We start from the raw sequence: 21,838 nt of genomic DNA on the forward strand, positions 1-21,838 counted from the left end.
AACATGATATAGACATCGGAGATGCTAAGCTTATCAAACACAGATTTTATCGTGTATCTGAGGAGAAGAGACTAAAACTGGAAACAGAGATGCAGTCTATGTTGGACACAGGTATTGATTTGGCAAAATGTGAGTTTGCCAAAGCTACAGTCACATACCTAGGCAAGGTTGTTGGTCAGGGATTTGTCTGTCCCGTAGAAGCCAAGGTTCAGGCTGTGAAGCAGTTCCCCCAGCCCTCTACAAAGAAAGAACTGATGCGCTTCCTGGGAATGGCGGGGTACTACCGTGCTTTTTGTAAACTTTTCGGTAGTAGTGTCCCCACTGACCAATCTGTTGAAGGCCAAGGCTGAATTTATCTGGTCCACCCAGTGTCAAGAGGCATTTGATGCAGTTAAGACTCTTGTGTTTGGCACCTGTGTTGGCAGCACCAAATTTTGGGAAACCTTTCAAATTGCAGGTAGACGCTAGTCAAATCGGTGCTGGGGCTGTGCTTCTCCAGGAGAATGACGACAAGGTTGAGTGTCCAGTCAGTTTCTTCTCCCGAAAATTTAATAAGTATCAGAAAAACTATTCAGTAATTGAAAAGGAGGCTTTAGGTCTCATTTGGGCTTTACAGCACTTCGAGGTCTATGTTGGTTCTGGTTTGACCCCTTTAACTGTGTTCACTGACCACAACCCACTTGTTTTTCAGAGGTCTCTGCAAAACCCAAACCAGCGCCTGATGCGTTGGGCTTTGTTCTTGCAACCTTTCAACCTTGATATTAGACACATTAGTGGTAAGGATAATATCATTGCTGATGCTCTGTCCCGTGCTCCTTTAACCTAGCTTGTATCTTTTCTCTGCTGACCCCTACGGGCTGTCTGCGCCTCTTTTCTCTTAAATTGCTCCCCAGGTACCAGGGCTGCTGAGTTTGAGGGGCGGACAGTCAGCTGGGGGACACGGGGCTACTGCTAGGAGCCGGGATTGGTATTTTTTTTGTTTATTTGGTTTATTGGGAAATTTGAATTATTTTGAATATGTTGGAGGAAGTTGGGTTGAGGGTGGGACCCTCATTTTAAGGAGGGGGGTGTCACGGCTCCTCCTCTGCAGTGCAGGGGGCGGTTCCTCCTGCAGGCAGAGGAGGGTCGTTAGTGATTGGAGCCACCTGGGCTCAGGGTATAAAGCTGTCACTAATCACTTTGCTCTCTCTCTCTCTCTGCTCCTCCAGGTATGCTCATGATTTGTTTGTTCCTTTTTAGTTTTGCATAGTTTTCACTCAGTCATGTTCACACACACATATTCATGCACCCATGCACTTTACATACACCTTACATTATGATACATCCACACCTCATTCCTATTTCTTAGTTTAAGTTCATAGTTTGTTTAATAATAAAGAACACTTTTAAATTGGCCTATACCTGTTGTTCGTGTCCCCTCATTTTTGTCACAGGCTATGAGCCGGCTTGTGACATGTATGTAATATGGTTATGCACATCAGTGGAGTGTGAAAATGGAATGATCAGTTCTGTAGACAACTTGCCTTACCTCAAGAAGAGATAAAAATTGTATTTCCCAGCAAACATGCAGGTAAAAAATATTGCCCCCATTTGAGCTGCCCACATTGGGTTGATGCGACTTTGCTAATGGCCCCAAGGTATTGGCCCTGTGTAGACAGCCCATTTCTGGTGAGGGCAGCCCTCACTTCGCCTGAAAAAAGCCCACCCTTTGGATCGGCTGCCCTTATTGGTCTTATTTGTGCCCCAATATGAGCTCATGGTATTAGCCCTACGTGTATTGCCCACCCTATACAAAGTCATCACACTAAGCCAATGGGGTCATGCTTGCCAGGTTCTTTGTCAGTTTCACATGCCCGTTGCTAGCATCTGCCATTTTCATCTCAGCAGTGCCACGATTCTGGCCAAGTTAATGCTTAACAATTTCAGAGAAATACTGCACATTGGCTTATAAAACATTTGACAAAGGTGATTTGTATAATAAAGGTGAATGTTTTCAACTAACAATCACTGTTAAACCAACTCAACGCCCAGCTGTTAGCCCACTTGCCAATGTCCCAGGGATCAAAAGTTGCATTTAACCTTTTACGGGGGCAGCCCGACACCGGTACACTTATGACAACATCCAGCTCAAAATGCACGGCGCGAAATTCAAAATCTATTTTTTAAATATTTAACTTTCACATATTAACAAGTCCAAGACACCAGATGAAAGGTGCACATCTTGTGAATCAAGCCAACATGTCCGATTTTTAAAATGTTTTACAGGGAAGACAAAATGTAAATCTATTAGCTAACCACGTTAGCAAAAGACACAACTTTCTCTAACTCCATCAGTTTCTTACTCCATCAGGTGCGATCACAAATTCGACCAAATAAAGATATAAATAGCCACTAACCAAGAAACAAATTCATCAGATGACAGTCTGATAGCATATGTTTTGTTCGAAAAATTAGCATATTTCATGTATAAACCATAGTTTACATTTCAGCTACAATCCGAAATTGCACCGAAAGCAGCCATAATATTTACAGACACCAACGTCAAATAGCTAAATACTCATAAAACATTTCTGAAAAATACATAGTCTGCAGCAATTGAAAGACAGGCATCTTGTGATTCCAAACAATATTTCCGATTTATTAAATGTTTTACAGCGCAAACAAAATGTATCGCTATATTAGCGTAGCTACAATAGACAGAAATAATTGGGCGCCCACGGCCAATTCACATGCACGACAGATATATGAAATAACATCATAAAATGGGTCTTACTTTTGCTGATCTTTCATCAGAATGTTGAAGAACGTGTACTCTGTCCAGATGAGTCGTTGTTTCGATTCAGAATGGCAAATGTCCCTCTTCAATTAGCATTGGCACTAGCGTAGTGGCATAAATTTCTCCAACGTAAACACAGTCAGATGACGGAACACGGCAAAACTCCCGAATAAAGTTTCAATAATCTGATTAAACTATATTGAAAAAACATACATTGCGATGATATGGTCACATGTAGCAAAAAAAATTCGAGCCGGAGACGTTGGCCGTTCGTTACCAAGGCAAAACAGAAGTCCATCTCACTTCCTGCAGAGTACCGGAAGTGGACGGTCAGGACAAAGAAATAGTTTTTTTTCCACATCCAGAACAAGATGAGCAGAAAAAATTATTCTCTTACATCCTCTTTACACCAATAGGAAGGCGTATAGATTGTCAGCAGACTCCTAAGTGTTAAGACCATGTATAGGCATCAAATTGAAAAGAGCATCGATTTCTGACATTTTACTTCCTGGTCAGGAAAAGTGCTGCAGAAGGACTTCTGTTTCACTCAGAGAAATAATTCCAACTCTTTTAGAAACAAGAAAGTGTTTTCTATCCAAAAAGAATAATAATATTCATATTGTACGAGCAAGATTTGAGTAGGAGGCCGTTTGAAATGGGCACGATTTCACTGGCTACTCAACACTTTGCCTTGCAGTCATAAGAAGTTAATTCAAAGAAAGTCTATTGGAGGTCCAGGTTAACAGATGGGCCCAATCTGAATTAATAATGTGCAGTTCGCATGACAGCTCCAATAAGCCCCCTATGGTGGACGAGAGGCTTGTAGAATCATGATCGTTTCGAGTTTTTAGTTCATTGGGGTCCTGCATGCTTTGGTCATAACTGAATCAAATGAACGAAATAGGTAGAAATATTTCTATGAGTTGAACGAGCCGAAAAGAGTTTCAATACATCATTTCAATACAATTTTGATTCCCCTTTTCCATATCCAGGAATGAGATGAATATTTCTAAGAACACGGGCTGTGTCCCACAACTTTTGACCAGGGCACTTTGTAGGAAAAAGGGTACCTGTCACGTTCTGACCCTAGTTATTGTGTTAATCTTTTGTTTTGTTGGTCAGGACGTGAGCTGGGTGGGCATTTCTATGTGTTGTGTTTCTATGTTGGGTTAAAGGGTTGCCTGGTATGGCTCTCAATTAGAGGCAGGTGTTTGGCATTTCCTCTGATTGAGAGTCATATTAAGGTAGGTTGTTCTCAGTGTTTGTTTGTGGGTGATTGTCTTCCGTGTATGTATGTATGTTACTACCACACGGGACTGTAGCGTTGGTTTGTAGTCTGTACCTGTTTCGTGCGTTCTTCGTGTATTTGTAAGTTCTCATGTTTTAGGTCAGTCTACGTCGTTTTGTTGTTTTGTAATTTTCAAAGTGTTTTTCGTGTTCGTCTTCGTCTGTAAATAAATTTCATTATGTCTACATACCTTACTGCACATTGGTCTTCCGATCCCTCTCTCCTCTCCTCGTCCGAGGAGGAGGAGGAGTACGACAATCGTTACAGTACCATTTGGGATGCAACCCATGGTACTTCTCAGTAGTCCTTTTACAGACTCCAGTGGTACCCTGGAGGGCTCAGTCTTGGATTAAGTTGCAGGCTCACTATAGAACAGCAGTACTGCACTGACCTTTTCCTTAGCCCAGGCAAAAATCCCCTGGCTGTATGCTTTAACAAGAAAACGGGGCAGAATTGCATATAGAGAGTTCAGGTGTGTGTGAGAGAGCTGGAAATTGAGTGTGTTTAAATTGTGATCAAAAGCTCCGTGCATGCATAATGCCAGGGCAATATTTTCATTATCATGATTCTTTGCTCTCATGAAACAAGTGTAAACATTGTAGAATATTACCGGGAGAACATTCATTACTCTGTGTACTGCGAGATCAGTGCCAGTATAGGAAATTATTGCTCTGTTTGTCTTCTCAAGACAAATTAACACAGCAATCCACCCTTCTCTGGTCCCTGCTCTCTGTCTCCCCCAGAATGGTGGAAAGGATCTCTTACTGTTGCAAGGTCTGATTTACATTTACATTTAGTCATTTAGCAGACGCTCTTATCCAGAGCGACTTACAGTAGAGTGCATACATTTTATTACATACATTTTATTACATTTTTACATACTGAGACAAGGATATCCCTACCGGCCAAACCCTCCCTAACCCGGACGACGCTATGCCAATTGTGCGTCGCCCCACGGACCTCCCGGTTGCGGCCGGCTGCGACAGAGCCTGGGTGCGAACCCAGAGACTCTGGTGGCGCAGCTGGCTGCGATGCAGTGCCCTAGACCACTGCGCCACCCGGGAGGTGGTATTTGGTATTGATGACAATACCAAACATTTGATTCAGTGGCGAACCTCCCGGGAAAATATGTTAACTGGTAGGAGAAATGCGGCTGCCAAAGCTTTTGTGTAAGTCATGTGGCCACATCTAGCTACAGCATCTTGCCACTCGATATTATGCGGTGTTATGCACGAAAGTTAAAGCTAACGGTAGCCTACATTCCTATTTTCCACATTGGTGCTGGTCCCAGCATTTCGATTTCTTCTAGTTCCTCTGAGTATCTGTGGGGGTCCACCCTATGATCCCTCAGCCATATGTACCCTCAACCTCAGCCCTATGTCAAAATCAAATCACATCAAATGTATTTGTCACATGCTTCGTAAACAACAGGTTCCTGACATCTGACCGCAAGGCGCTACAGAGGGTAGTGCGTGTGGCCCAGTATATCACTGGAGCCAAGCTTCCTGCCATTCAGGAACTCTATACCAGGGGGTGTCAGAAGAAGGCCCATACAATCGTGAAAGACTCCAGCCACCCAAGTTATCGACTGTTCTCTTTACTACCGCATAGCAAGCAGTACTGATTCAACAATCTGGAACCAACAGGACCTTGAACAGCTTCTAACCCCAAGCCATAAGACTGATAAATAGTTAGTCCAGATAGCTATTGGTTAACTATTTAACTATCCTGATTGACCCTTCTTTTTGCACAAACTATTTTGACTCATCACATACACTGCTGCTACTATTCATTAGCCCAAACTACACTACCAATCAAAAAGACACACCTACGCATTCAAGAGTTTTTCTTTTTTTTTACTATTTTCTACATTGTAGAATAATAGTGAAGACATCAACACTATGAAATAACACATATGGAATCATGTAGTAACCAAAAAAGTTTTAAACGTATCAAATCAAATTTTATTAGTCACATGTGCCGAATACAACAGGTGTAGTAGACCTTACAGTGAAATGCTTACTTACGAGCCCCTAACCAACAATGCAGTTTAAAAAAATATGGATAAGAATAAGAAATAAAAGTACCAAGTAATTTAAGAGAAACAGTAAAATAACACTAGTGCACAAATAGTCTGGGCAGCCATTTTATTAGATGCTCAGGAGTCTTATGGCTTGGGGGTAGAAGCTGTTTAGAAGCCTCTTGGACGTAGACTTGGCGCTCCGGTACCGCTTGCCGTGCGGTAGCAGAGAGAACAGTCTATGACTAGGGTGGCTGGAGTCTTTGACAATTTTAGGGCCTTCTTCTGACACCGGTCTAGTATAGAGGTCCTGGATGGCAGGAAGCTTGGCCCCAGTGATGTACTGGGCTGTTCGCACTACCCTCTGCACCCTCTGCAGTGCCTTGCGGTCGGAGGCCGAGCAGTTGCCATACCAGGCAGCAATGCATCCAGTCAGGATGCTCTCAATGGTGCAGCTGTAGAATCTTTTGAGGATCTGAGGACCCATGCCATATGTTTTCAGTCTCCTGGGGGAAAAATTGGTTTTGTCGTGCCCTCTTCACGACTGTCTTGGTGTGCTTGGACCATGTTAATTTGTTGGTGATGTGGACACCAAGGAACTTGAAGCTCTCAACCTGCTCCACTGCAGCCCCATCGATTAGAATAGGGGCATGCTCTGTCCTCTTTTTCCTGTAGTCCACAATCATCTCCTTTTTCTTGATCACGTTGAGGGAGAGGTTGTTGTCCTGGCACCACACGGCCAAGTTTATGACCTCCTCCCTATAGGCTGTCTCGTCGTTATCGGTGATCAGGCCTACCACTGTTGTGTCATCTGCAAACTTAATGATGGTGTTGGAGTCGTTCCTGGCCATGCAATCATGAGTGAACAGGGAGTACAGGAGGGGACTGAGCACTCATCCCTAAGGGGCCCCTGTGTCGAGGATCAGTATGGCGGATGTGTTGTTACCTACCCTTACCACCTGGGGGCGGCCCGTCAGGAAGTCCAGGATCCAGTTGCAGAGGGAGGTGTTTAGTCACAGGGTCCTTAGCTTAGTGATGAGCTTTGAGGGCACTATGGTGTTGAACGCTGAGGTGTAGTCAATAAATAGCATTCTCATATAGGTGTTCCTTTTGTCCTGGTGGGAAAGGGCAGTGTGGAGTGCAATAGAGATTGCGTCATCTGTGGATCTGTTTGGGGCGGTAATTCAAATTGGAGTGGGTCTAGGGTATCTGGAATAATGGTGTTGATGCCATGACCAGCCTTTCAAAGCACTTCTTGGCTACAGACGTGAGTGCTACAGGTCGGTAGTCATTTAGGCAGGTTATCTTAGTGTTCTTGGGCACAGGCACTATGGTGGTCTGCTTGAAACATTATTACAAACTCAGACAGGGTTTGGTTGAAAATGTCAGTGAAGACACTTGCCAGTTGGTCAGCGCATGCTCGCAGTACACGTCCTGGTAATCGTCTGGCCCTGCTGCCTTGTGAATGTTGACCTGTTTTAAGGTCTTACTCACATTGGCTGTGGAGAGCGTGATCACACAGTCTTCCGGAACAGCTGATGCTCTTGTGCATGTTTCAGTGTTATTTTCATCGAAGCGAGCATAGAACTAGTTTAGCTCGTCTGGTAGGCTTGTGTCACTGGGCAGCTCTCGGCTGTGCTTCCCTTTTGTATTCTGTAATGGTTTGCAAGCCCTGCCACATCCGATGAGCGTCAGAGCCGGTGTAGTACGATTCGATCTTTATCCGGTATTGACAGTTTGCCTGTTTGATGGTTCGTCTGTCTGAGGACATAGCAGGAAAATCTTATAAGCTTCCGGGTTAGAGTCCCGTTCCTTGAAAACGGCAGCTCTACCATGTAGCTCAGTGCGGATGTTGCCTGTAATCTATGGCTTCTGGTTGGGGTATGTACATAAAGCCACTGTGGTGATGACGTTATCAATGCACTTATTGATGAAGCCAGTGACTTTTGGGGTGAACTCCTCAATGCCATCGGAGGAATCTCGGAACATATTCCAGTCTGTGCTTGCAAAACAGTCCTGTAGCTTAGCATCTGCTTCATCTGACCACTTTTTATTGTTCTAGTCACTGGTGCTTCCTGCTTTAATTTTTGCATGTAAGCAGGAATCAGGAGGATAGAATTATGGTCAGATTTGCCAAATGGAGGGTGAGGGGGAGCTTTGTATGCATCCCTGTGTATGGAGTAAATGTGGTCCAGAGTATTTTTTCCTCTGGTTGCACATTTAACATGCTGATAGAAATTTGGTAAAGCGATTTAAGTTTCCCTGCATTAAAGTCCCCAGCTACTAGGCGCGCCGCCACTGGGTGAACGTTTGCTTGTTTGCTTAAGGAAAAATCAATGCTGTCTTAGTGCCAGCCTCTGACTGTGGTGGTAGCTACAAAAAACACATATGCATATGAAAAGTCTCTAGGTAGATAGTGTGGTCTACAGCTTATCATGAGAAACTCTTCCTCAGGCGAGCAATAGCTCGAGACTTCCTTGGATATCTTGTACCAGCTATTATTTACAAAAATACATAGTCCGTCGCCCCTTGTCTTACCAGTAGCCACCCTTTGACTTCATGATAGCTTTGCACACTCTTGGCATTCTCTCAACCAGCTTCACCTGGAATGCTATTCCAACAGTCTTGAAGGAGTTCCCACATATGCTGTGTTGGCTGCTTTTCCATCACTCTGTGGTCCAACTCATCCCAAACCATTTCAATTGGTTTGAGGTCGGGTGATTGTGGAGGCCAGGTCATCTGCTGAAGATCTTCATCACTCTCCTTGGTCAAATAGCCCTTACACAGCTTGGAGGTGTGTTTTGGGGCATTGTTCTGTTGAAAAACAAATGGATAGTCCCACTAAGAGCAAACCAGATGGGATGTTATATCACTTCAGAATGCTGTGGTAGTCATGCTGGTTAAGTGTGCCTTGAATTATAATTAAATAATTAAATCACAGACAGTGTCACCAGCAATGCACCCCTACACCATCACACCTCCTCCTCCATGCTTCATGGTGGGAACCACACATGTGGAGATCAGCCGTTCAAATTAGTTCCAGTGAAGGGAAATCTTAACGCTCAGCATACAATGACATTCTAGACGATTCTGTGCTTCCAACTCTGTTGGGGGGAATGCCCTGTGGGGAAGGCCCTTTCCTGTTTCAGCATGACAATACCCCCGTGCACAAAGCAAGGTCCATACAGAAATGGTTTGTCGAGGTCGTGTGGAAGAACTTGACTGGCCTGCACAGAGCCCTGACCTCAACCCCATCAAACACCTTTGGGATGATCCTGGTTCGATCCCAGGCTGTGTCGCAGCCGGCCGCAACTGAGAGGCCATTGAGGCGGCGCACAATTGGCCCAGCGTCTTCCGGGTTTGCCTCTCCCGAGTCCATACGGCAGTTGGAGCAATGGGACAAGGCTGTAACAACCAATTGGATATCACGAAATTGGGGAGAAAAGAGGGTAAAAAAACATGAAAAAACTTTGGGATGAATTGGAACACGACCTGCGGGCCAGGCCTAATTGCCCAACATCAGTGCCAGTCCCGCACCTTGTGGCTTGTGGCTGAATGGAAGCAAGTCCCCGCAGCAATGTTCCAACATCTAGTGGAAAGCCTTCCTAGAAGACTGGAGGCTGTTATAGCAGCAAAGGGGGGACCAACTCCATAATAATACCCATTTTGGAATGAGATGTTTGACAAGCAGGTGTCCACTTATTTTTGGTCATTTGATGTATGTTTAGTGCTTCTAATAATTATTATGCAAACTAGTAATCACCCTTAGAATACTTCCAGAACCGACTTTTTTTTAATTTCAATTTGAGAAAATCTGCAATAGAATTGGCCCACCCTTGTCTTCATTGATAGTGATGCATGTGACATTGCACAGCAGTAAGTTGTTTTTTTCTCCTTCATAAAGGTTTTCTTATTGATTTTAATATGGAAGTTAAATCAGGTACTGGTGTTTTTATGTACTTTTTCTTGATGAGTAAAAGGCTAATTTATTAACTAAATTGGAATAATTGTTTTATTGTGGGGCTTGCACAAATGTTAGTAAATTTTTTGGCCTAAATCCGCTTTTCATGGCATTTCATCATGATTCTAAAGATCCCCATTGTGTCATCATCACTTCCAACTGCCATTCTCTACTTGAAGTCATGTCACTTTTGACGCAATTCAGCTCATTATTCCACTTTGCAACGACTTAGACAAAAAGTCAGAGCATTCACATTTTCGTCTACTTCTCTGCTTCTCAAATCTGGCGTTTGAACAAAATAATATGTTCTGATTTTGACCACAAGCACACAAATACTGACAACAACCATGCAACTTCTGAACACAAGCACACAACTGCTTACCACATCTAGTGACCTCAACCACACAACTTCTGACCACAACCAGACAACTATTGACCACAACCACATAACTATTGACCACAACCACACAACATCTGACCACATCTAGGGACCACAACTACTGACCACAACCACACAACATCTGACAAACATCTAACTACTGACTATATCCACACAACTTTTGACCACAACTACTGACCACAACTATTGAACATGGATTGTGTATGTGTGTCATTCAGAGGGTGAATAGCCAAGACAAATGAATGAAGTGCCTTTGAAAGGGGTATAGTAGTAGGTGCCAAGCACACCGGTTTGAGTATGTCAAGAACTGCATCGCTGCTGGGTTTTTCACGCTCAACAGTTTCCCGTGTGTATCAAGAATGGTCCACCACCTAAAGGACATCCAGCAAACATGACACAACTGTGGTAAGCATTGGAGGCAACACGGGCCAGTATCCCTGTGGAAAGCCTTCGACACCTTGTAGTCCATGCCCCGACAAATTGAGGCTGTTCTGAGGGCAAAACGGAGTGCAGCTCAATATTAGGAAGGTGTCCCTAATGTTTGGTACACTCAGTGTATGTTGCACATATTTGGATATGAGATGGTTGTTGGAGATATGATTCAAGTTATCCTGATTTAAATCTATCCAATGATAATAATCCAGGACAATATATTCCATGATGTGACACGTTTGTTGAAGTGGCCAGTGTTGCTAGTTAGCAGTGAAGATTCATGTTTAGTTGCACACTGTACTGTAATAAATTACCAATGTAATAAGGGAAACAATAATCATAGACCGGAGTTGTCTGCTGTATCTGCAATGCATTCATTATTTCCTACATTTCAATTTAGCAATTGCTACAATCTCTTGCACACAAAAACGTTCACTTGTCACAGTTATAGCACTGAACACACCACAATGTTTACTTGCAAACAATTTCCCTGTGGCTAAATTGCTAGCCTTCACAACTAACATGGCTGACAGTTTGTTGCCCAGCCTAAAGCATCGAGAGCTATGTTAGAAAAATGTCTTACCATGTTAATTGTTTAGGCACAATATAATGTAGCTCCAGGAAAGTCATTGCATGACTCGAGGAAACTTGTGAGGAAAAAACAACTCTCAAACTGTACCGGATGCAATGCAGACACAAGAATATACACCATTTGGTTATTAGGAATTCTTCATATTTTATCTTCTTTTGTAGCAAAAATGTTTAAACACATATTCATTTTTTTCTTTAACCTCAGGTCAGAATCATGACTTTCTCACGTCGTGTACACACTTATAGGGTTGTTGTTCATTAGCAAAATGGAAGGTGACCGCGCAAAATTGAATGTAGAATTGTAATATCTGTAACAGACACAGGTTTATTCCAGATTTCTATTTGCTCCGTTATACAGCGTCACCTTCCATTGCGCCAACTAAACACATTCCATGTTATAAAACCACAGTAAAGCACCTTCTCATTTTTACTGAACCACAAAATAAAAGTACTACTGCACAGTTTCCCTTTTACATTCTCACCCATAGTTATTGTACAAAAAAATGTCAATATACGGAACAGTATACACCAAGAGAAGTAACAAATAAACAAATATGGGGAAAAAACGATATTGTAATGCAGCAGAGAGTCAAAGCGAACATTAAAAGGCATCAGAATCTGCACACGATCCTAGAGAGGACTCACCGTTATGAGTTGATCACATAGGCGGTAGTTCAGATAGAAACTCATTTTAGAATTCATCACGTTCCTATGCAACTTCATACATATCCAGTCGCAGTCTGTTACAATAGACTAATATTAGAGAATGAAATGAGAAAATAAACCAAACTCCAAATCAATACAATAAATTCAGACATTTGATATTTGAACTTAAACAAACCAACATGGTTCTGTGTATTCAGACAGACACTGTATAATGATTTATACATTTTGTAGATGAATATCATTCTCTTTCCCTTTTTGTATTAAATACATTTTTCATAATTTGGATTATAGCAGCATGATGACATTCATTTAAATTTGAGGGTTCTCAATAAGTCTCTGTGTAACACATGCCTCTAGTATCATCCTGGGGCAACTCCTATTAATAGCCTATACACCAAAAGGGATTTTGATTGATAATTGTATTGAGTGATTCGCCAGAAAATTGACACCAGGAAGAATATTTTCATATGATATGCTATTTCTGAAATAATCCACTGCATTCAGACTATGCATTTCATGTCATTTAGAACCTGAGGTAGAAAATGTGACTAGTTTGAAAGTCAACCTCTACATATTTTATGATCACAACTCCCCTAATGAATCAACCATTGATGTGTTGAAATAAATGACCAGGGTTATCAGATAGTGTACATCTAAGATTTCCTCTATGTTTCTGCCAAAATAGAAACTAGGCTGTTAGAAAGACAACATTTCATGAGGGGACTGGGTAACGATATAGTATATTATTCTTGATTGACCATCATTTATAGTGTTTTGTTTCTTTCCTCATAAAGTGGAACTCTCAATGGTGATCTCTAAAATAAATAGTACAAATTATATAAACAACAAAAGGAAACATGAAAAATGCTTCATGTTGTTACACATTTGCTCTCCCATTGCTTCTACTGAAGAAGTCCCATTTTCATGCTGAGAGTCTCAAAAGCAGGGCTCGCCAACGCTGTTCCCGGAGAGCTACAGTCCTGTAGGTTTTTCAATCCAACCCTAATCTAGTGCACCTTATTAATAATTAGCTAGTTGATTAACTGAATCAGGTTAGTTACAACTGGGGTGGGATTGAAAACCAACAGAGGGTATCTCTCCAGGAACAGGGTTGGAGAGCCCTGGTCTAAAGCATTGTGATGCACATCTACTTTGCCAGTCTCAGGAAAATCCCCTTGGCAAAGACCTCGAAAGATAAAGACACAGGATATCCACTTTGAGAAACAGGGGAAATAAAGGCGAGGAATTCAAAGATGCTCCCACATTAATTCCCAGGGTTCGGGCATAATTCCATATACTGTATTTGCACAATTCCATAGGGGCTTTGTTCCGTAATGCATACATTTTTTCAAATGCGGTTAAGGACAGTCTTCCCTGCCAGCGAATTGAGAGCGTGGCCAACCCTGTTGATTGATTTGTACGGTCGTAGGAACAACCAACCTGGGTGTTTGTTTCGGTAGAATTACACGGACAGAAGGACAATAAATAGTATTCACATGGATGAACTTCATGCAGTACAGTGCTGTGAATGACCCATAGGTATTATTCCAAATAATTCTTCGGTCCCTTGGTTTTTTCTGTCAAGTCTGTTTCTCTTTTGACCTCATGATCCGACATAAACCCGTGCTCAAACAGTGCTCTCCATCACCCACTCTGAGCTCTCGAATGGCGCCTTTTCGCCCTCACCGTCTTCGCTGTCGTCGTACTGCAGTAGCATCCCGTTTACCGACAGGCTCCTCTTAGTCCAGATGTTGCTGATGTGACGGGGGTAGTTGCTGAGGCTCTGTGCGCCACCGCTGCTACCCACGTGGCCATAGTCGAATGAGTGGCTCCTCTTGGGCTTCCCTTCCTGGGGCAGGCCTAGAAAACGCCCCAGCATGGTGGTGGAATCGGCTCGGCCCAGCAAGGGTTCCTTGTCAGACGGAGGGGCCATGGTCACAGCCACCAATGCACTGGAGGTGGTAGTGGAGGAACAAGATGCCCCTTGGTCCCTAGTCGTAGCCGAGCTCCGGAGCTCCAGTGAGGCAAAGGCCCCTAAAAGGTTGTCCAAGTTGGGCCTAGCCTTGGCTGATGATGGCCCCCTGTGCCTCCTCCAATTACTGGTGCTGGGGAGTGTGCTGAACTCGATGTCTCGAAGACTGTACTGGTCCTTGTTTCCTAATCTGCCTCTAGTGTTGCGACTGTCCAACGAGTCAGATGAAGACGAGGAGAGGCTGCCCTGGAGCGAGCCACATTTGAATTCCACCATCTCATCCCGCATTACCACCACTGTGGTTGTGATCTGAGGTTTGACCTGCGTACTCCCACTGTTGGTCTGGGAGTACGTGTTGCTAACCACTGGCAGCTTGCTGGACTGGGGGCTGCTGCACACTTTGTACCGAACCATGAGGATGATGATGAAGATGAGGAGCGTGACCACGATGATGCCACCTATCACCAGGATCATAGTGCCGCCCAGGAACTGGCTTTGGAGGGACTGGCACTGCGGGTAGTTGTTACGGGTGATGAACTGCACACAGCCCACTACGTTGGTGGCAGTTAGAGTGGTGGCGGTGTCGTCCCAGATAGCCAGGACACATAGGTCGTACTGCATGTCCTGGACCAGGTTGGTGACTAAGAAGGTTTTGCTGGCCACGGGAATCATCCTGTATAGGAAAGACAAAAACAGAAACAAGAGTGTGGAGTTAGATTAGCATAATTTAGCGTTAATAATTTGTCCCACTGCAAAGGGAGTTCAAGAAGAGGCTAAAGCACTTTTGAGTAGTAAATATCAATTAGTCGTTCTACTGAAACGCGATAGATCATTTTAACAGTCAAAATGAGGCAAAGTAGCTATTTAAATGCACAGAGTCATTTAGAAAGATTACTCACACTATGAGTGATAAGATGCAAAGGCCCATACTTTTTAAAGTGAACTATTCAATGGTCCTTGTGCTTCGCTTCACAATTGAGTCGGACTTTATCCTATTTCAAGATTAAAGAGGTAACTGATTATTTCCCCCAGAAATATTCACTGCCCCCCCAAAAAACTCACACAAATATTTGAGTCTTTTTAGACCAAACACTAGTCAATGCCTGTGTTCATTCCACCAGACTCACTACCAATCAATCAAACCATAAAAATAATCACTGTTTGTGTTGTGTTGACAGCCTGTAATATAAGCTTTCATTCGGCAAAAACCATCTGTACCTAGAATATGGATCACACAGTCAGATTTTAGTTGTAAGCACTTGCGGAAAATATATAAAGCCATGTTGATATTCAAATGTCTCTTCAATACACTTCCCTCTCCTAATTAAATCACAAAGGTTAGGGAGAGATTGGAAAGCCGTGGTGGAGCAATCTTTATTTGGTTTGACCTTGTACTAATGCCCAAAGGACAAGACCATGTAACGCTAGTTTGGAAAATCGGTAATGAAACATGGTGGCTGAATAAACCATTGTAATTACAGCAGGCAATTCATCAACTCGCACCACCTCACAAACAAGCCATTTGTATCTACAGTATATCTGCATGGTATTGCAGACGGAAAAATGCAGTCGTACTTAACCTGTCTAGGATCAGCGTGGCGCTAGCGGCACACCCCCCCCCCCCCCACTGAAAAACCAGTGCCGCGAAATTCAAAAAAAATATATTTTTTAAATATTTAACTTTCACACATTAAAGTCCAATACAGCTAATGAAAGACACAGATCTTATGAATCCAGTCAACATTTCCGATTTTTAAAATGTTTTACAGGGAAGACACAATATGTAAAGATGTACATCTATTACCTAAAAACACATTAGCATAATCCACCATCTTTTATTTGTCCACCAACACCAGTAGCCATCACCAATTCGGCTAAACTAAGATATTTATAGCCCCTAACCAACAAAAAAACTCATTAGATGACAGTCTGATAACATATTTATGGTATGGGATAGGTTTTGTTAGAAAAAAGTGCATATTTCAGGTATATGGCATAGTTTACAATTGCACCCACCATCACAAATGGACTAGAATAATTACAATGAGCAACGTGTTTACCTAACTACTAATCATCAAACATTTCGTAAAAATACACAGCATACACGAATCGAAAGACACAGATCCTGTGAATACAGACAATATTTCAGATTTTCTAAGTGTCTTACAGCGAAAACACAATAAATCGTTATATTAGCTTAGCACATAGCAATTAGCAGCCCAGCATTGATTCTAGCCAAAGTGAGCGATAAAAGTCAACATCGCCAAAAGATATTAATTTTTTCACTAACCTTCTCAGAATTCTTCCGATGACACTCCTGTAACATCACATTACAACATGCATATACAGTTTGATCGAAAATGTTTATATTTAGCCACCAAAATCATGGTTAGACAATGTGAAATGTAGCTCAGCTGGTCAGAAAATGTCCTTGCGCCACTTAGACAGTGATCTACTCTTATACATAAATACTCATAAACGTGACTAAAAAATATAGGGTGGACAGGGATTGATAGACAATTTAATTCTTAATACAATTGCGTTATTACATTTTTTAATTTATCCTTACTTTTCAATACAGTTTGCGCCAAGCGAAGCTACGTCAAAAAACATGGCGTCCTAAGCCACTAAAATGTTTCGACAGAAACACGATTTATCATAATAAAAATGTCCTACCTTGAGCTGTTCTTCCATCAGTATCTTGGGCAAAGGATCCTTTCTTGGGAGAAATCGTCTTTTGGTGGAAAGCTGTCCTCTTGCCATGTGGAAATGTCAACTGAGTTCGGGATGAACTGAAAAGCATGCCCAACTTTTCACATCGTTGCAAAAATAAATGTCCCAAAATCGCACTAAACGGATATAAATTGCTATAAAACGCTTTAAATTAACTACTTTATGATGTTTGTAACTCCTATAACGAGTGAAAAGATGACCGGAGAAATATAACAGGCTAAACTAACGCTTGGAACAGGAGAGGGTCGGTGTCTTCCACGCGCGTTACGCAGCTCCCAAAGAATGACTAGCTTCAGAGTTTTTTCATTTGTAGGGCCTGTGAACGCGCAATCGAGCCCGTTGGAATCGTCATCACGTAAAGGCATCCAGGGGAAGACGTAAGAAGTGTCCGTATAGTCATAGCAACGACAGTGCCCTTTTAACTGACTTCAGAAAAGTGGCCAACATTTCTCAAATCTGACTCCATGTCAGGGAAATTGCTGTAGAATGGGCTCTGTTCCACTTAGAGACAAAATTTCAACTCCTATAGAAACTATAGACTGTTTTCTATCCAATAATAATAATAATATGCATATTGTACGATCAAGGATTTTGTGGGAAGCCGTTTAAAAAATTAGCCACATTAGCATAAATAGTCTAAACAGCGCCCCCATCCCCAACAGGTTAAAGCAACCGACTAACCTACAATACACCTGCATTGTATTGCAGACGGAAAAACACTCAAATAAGCAGCAAGTGTCTAGCAGCACATGGTCCAATCCATGGTCACTAATGCTCCGTTGTCTTCCCCAAACCTTCCCCAGTTGGATTCGTAATTATGCGAGACTTGCTAAATGTGTATCAAAGCCAAAGGAAAGCTAGGGGCTCCAATTGTTCCAGATGAAATCTCTTTCTGGATGGTATTCTGTCTAATTGTATCCTTTAAATATACAGTGCATTCGGAAAGTATTCAGACCCCCTGATTTATTCAAATTTTTGTTACATTACAGCCTTATTCTAAAATGGATTACATTTTTATTTATTTTTTTATGACAAAGCAATAACAGGTTTTTAGAATTTTTTGCAAATGTATTAGAAATAGAATGCTTAAATAGCCCACTAACATAAGTATTCAGACCCTTTACTCAGTACTTTGTTGCAGCACCTTTGGCAGCAATTACAGCCTTGAGTCTTCTTCGGTATGACGCTTCAAACTTGGCACACCTATATTTGGGTAGTTCTCGCAAGCTCTGTCAGGTTGGACGCTTGGCATTCAGGCCGAAGAGTTCCATCTTGGTTTCATCAGACCAGAGAATCTTATTTCTCATGGTCTGAGAGTCCTTTAAGTGCCTTTTGGCAAACTCCAAGCGGGCTGTCATGTGACTTTTACTGAGGAGTGGCTTCCGTCTGGCCACTCTACCATAAAGGCCTGATTAGTGGAGTGCTGCAGAGATGGTTGTCCTTCTGGAAGGTTTTCCCATCTCTGGACCCCTGTCAGAGTGACCCTCGGGTCCATTATTTAACTAGGCAAGTCAGTTAAGAACAAATTTTTATTTATAATGACGGCCTTCACCGGCCAATCCCGGACGACGCTGGGCCAATTGTGCACCGCCCTAAGGGACTCCAGATCACGGCCGGTTGTGATACAGCCTGAATTAGCCTGAATCTGTAGTGATGTCACTGCCTCTCGCAGTGAGATGCAGTGCCTTAGAACACTGCGCCACTCGTGAGCCCATTAGAGTTCATTAGAAAGTGCATTGGCGATTTCGGAACGACAACAACTATTAAAACATTCCCAAACCAGAAAAAGTGGATTGATGCCAGCATTCGCGCGAAACTGAAAGCGCGAACCACTGCTTTTAACCAGGGCAAGGTGACCGGAAACATGCCCGATTACAAACAGTGTAGCTATTCCCTACGCAAGACAATCAGAAAAGGTAAGCGTCATTATAGAGACAAAGTAGAGTTGCAAATCAACGGGTCAGACACAAGAGGTATGTGGCAGGGTCTACAGTCAATCACGGATTACAAAAAGAAAACCAGCCCCGTTGTGGACCAGGATGTCTTGCTCCCAGACAGACTAAATAACTTCTTTGCTCGCTTTGAGGACAATACACTGCCACTGACACGGCCCGCTACCAAAACCTGCAGACTATCCTTCACTGCAGCCGACGTGAGTAAAACATTTAAATGGGTTAACCCTCGCAGGGCTGCAGGCCCAGACGGCATCCCCAGCCGCGTCCTCAGAGCATGCGCAGACCAGCTGGCTGGTGTGTTTACGGACATATTCAATCAATCCTTATCCCAGTCTGCTGTTCCCAAATGCTTCAAGAGGGCCACCATTGTTCCTGTTCCCAAGAAAGCTAAGGTAACTGACCTAAACGACTGGCACTCACTTCCGTCATCATGAAGTGCTTTGAGAGACTAGTCAAGGACCATATCACCTCCACCCTACCTGACACACTAGACCCACTCCAATTTGCTTACCGCCCCAATAGATCCACAGACGACGCAATCACAATCACACTGCACACTGCCCTAACCCATCTGGACAAGAGGAATACCTATGTGAGAATGCTGTTCATCGACTACAGCTCAGCCTTTAACACCATAGTACCCTCCAAACTCGTCATCAAGCTCGAGACCCTGGGTCTCGACCCCGCCCTATGCAACTGGGTACTGGACTTCCTGACGGGCCGCCCCCAGGTGCTGAGGGTAGGTAACAACATCTCCACCCCGCTGATCCTCAAAACTGGGGCTCCACAAGGGTGCGTTCTGAGCCCTCTCCTGTAATCCCTGTTCACCCACGACTACGTGGCCATGCACGCCTACAACTCAATCATCAAGTTTGCAGATGACACTACAGTGGTAGGCTTGATTACCAACAACGACGAGACGGCCTACAGGGAGGAGGTGAGGGCCCTCGGAGTGTGGTGTCAGGAAAATAACCTCACACTCAACGTCAACAAAACAAAGGAGATGATTGTGGACTTCAGGAAACAGCAGAGGGAGCACCCCCATATCCACATCGACGGGACAGTAGTGGAGAGGGTAGTAAGTTTTAAGTTCCTCGGCGTACACATCCCGGACAAACTGAATTGGTCCACCCACACAGACAGCGTTGTGAAGAAGGCGGCTAAAGAAATTCGGCTTGTCACCAAAAGCACAAACTTCTACAGATGCACAAACGAGAGAATGCTGTCAGGCTGTATCACCGCCTGGTACGGCAACTGCTCCGCCCACAACCGTAAGGCTCTCCTGAGGGTAGTGAGGTCTGCACGACGCATCACTGGGGGCAAACTACCTGCCCTCCAAGACACCTACACCACCCAATGTCACAGGAAGGCCATAAAGATCATCAAGGACAACAACCACCCGAGCCACTGCCTGTTCACCCCGCTATCATCCAGAAGGCGAGGTCAGTACAGGTGCATCAAAGCAGGGACCGAGAGACTGAAAAACAGCTTCTATCTCAAGGCCATCAGACTGTTAAACAGCCACCACTAACATCAAGTGGCTGCTGCCAACATACTGACTCAACTCCAGCTCACTTTAATAATGGAAATGGTAGAAATTGATCAAAAATGTATCACTAGCCACTTTAAACAATGCCACTTAATATAATGTATATACTGTACTCTATATCATCTACTGCATCTTGCCATCTTTATGTAATACATGTATCACTAGCCAATTTAAACTATGCACTTTTATGTTTACATACCCTACATTACTCATCTCATATGTATATACTGTACTCGATACCATCTACTGCATCTTGCCTATGCCTTTCTGTACCATCACTCATTCATATCTTTATGTACATATTCTTCATCCTTTTACACTTGTGTGTATAAGGTAGTAGTTGTGGAATTGTTAGGTTAGATTACTTGTTGGTTATTACTGCATTGTCGGAACTAGAAGCACAAGCATTTCACTACACTCGCATTAACATCTGCTAACCATGTGTATGTGACAAATAAAAGTTCATTTGATTTGATTTGAAACAAGATTGCTTCGAGGCCTCAACGCACTTTGAGTTAATGCACATTTTCTGTGATTAAAGGTCAAAAAGGTAATACAGCGCTATTTTGGCCACTTCACGTTAAAGTACATAAACCTACGGTGTGAGGAAAAATAGAACCAGCCATTTATCTATCGTAATTTACGAGAAATCGTACAAATTCTGTTTGATGATGGTTAACTTCTTGCGACTACAGGGGGTGCTGTTTTCTCATTAGCATAATTGCATTACAGATTAAACGGCTTCCTACTAAATTCATTATCGTACAATATGCATATTATTACTATTATTGGATAGAAAACAGTCTCTAGTTTCTATAGGCGTTGGAATTTTGTCTCTGAGTGGAACAGAGGTCATTCTACAGCAATTTCCCTGACATGGAGTCAGATTTCACACATTTTGGCCCCTGATCTGGAGTCAGTTTTAAGGCCACTGTTATTGCTATGAGGATACGGACACTGCTTACGTCTTCCCCTGGATGCCTTTACGTGATGACGATTTGAATGGTGTCGATTGCCCAATCACAGCCCCTATGAAACAAAAACACGTGTAGGTAGGAACTTTTTCCCAGATGCGTAATGCGCGCGGAGGACACTGAACGGCTCTTCTTCCAAGATTTAGTGTAGCCAGTTATATTTTTCCGTACATGTTTCTACTCGTTATAGGAGTTAAAAACATCATAAGGTAGTTCATTTAAACCGTTTCATAGCAATTTATATCTGTTTAGTGCAATTTTGAGGCATTGCTTGTTGTGCACTTTGACGCGCTGGCCACATTTCGGGCTCCCGGTCGTACGTTAGTGGGCATTTCGAAGGACAAGTGGACATCTTTCGATCAAAAGAAGATTAGACCCAAGAAAGAATTCTTTGTCCAAGATTCTGATGGAAGAACAGCTCACAGTAAGAACAATTTATGATGATAAATCGTGTTTCTGTCGATAAATGTTAAACGTTTATGTCGCCATCTTGTTTGCTATAGCTTCGCTTGGCGCAACCT

General features: G+C 43.0%; 1 protein-coding gene across 10 annotated transcripts in view; it reads right to left on the minus strand.

The window, feature by feature from the left end:
* Positions 1-6,005: 6,005 nt before the first annotated feature.
* LOC129812510 (leucine-rich repeat and fibronectin type-III domain-containing protein 2) overlaps positions 6,006-21,838 on the minus strand; it is a 277,699-nt gene continuing 261,866 nt past the window's right edge. For all 10 annotated transcript variants that reach the window (XM_055864132.1, XM_055864124.1, XM_055864130.1 and 7 more), the window contains one exon: positions 6,006-14,779. In XM_055864132.1, the coding sequence (XP_055720107.1) occupies positions 13,762-14,779 (1,018 nt within the window). In that variant the 3' untranslated portion in view covers positions 6,006-13,761. The remainder of the gene's footprint in view (positions 14,780-21,838) is intronic.

The sequence above is a fragment of the Salvelinus fontinalis genome, chromosome 16, assembly GCF_029448725.1.
Source record: "Salvelinus fontinalis isolate EN_2023a chromosome 16, ASM2944872v1, whole genome shotgun sequence".
Classification (NCBI taxonomy): Eukaryota; Metazoa; Chordata; class Actinopteri; order Salmoniformes; family Salmonidae; genus Salvelinus; species Salvelinus fontinalis.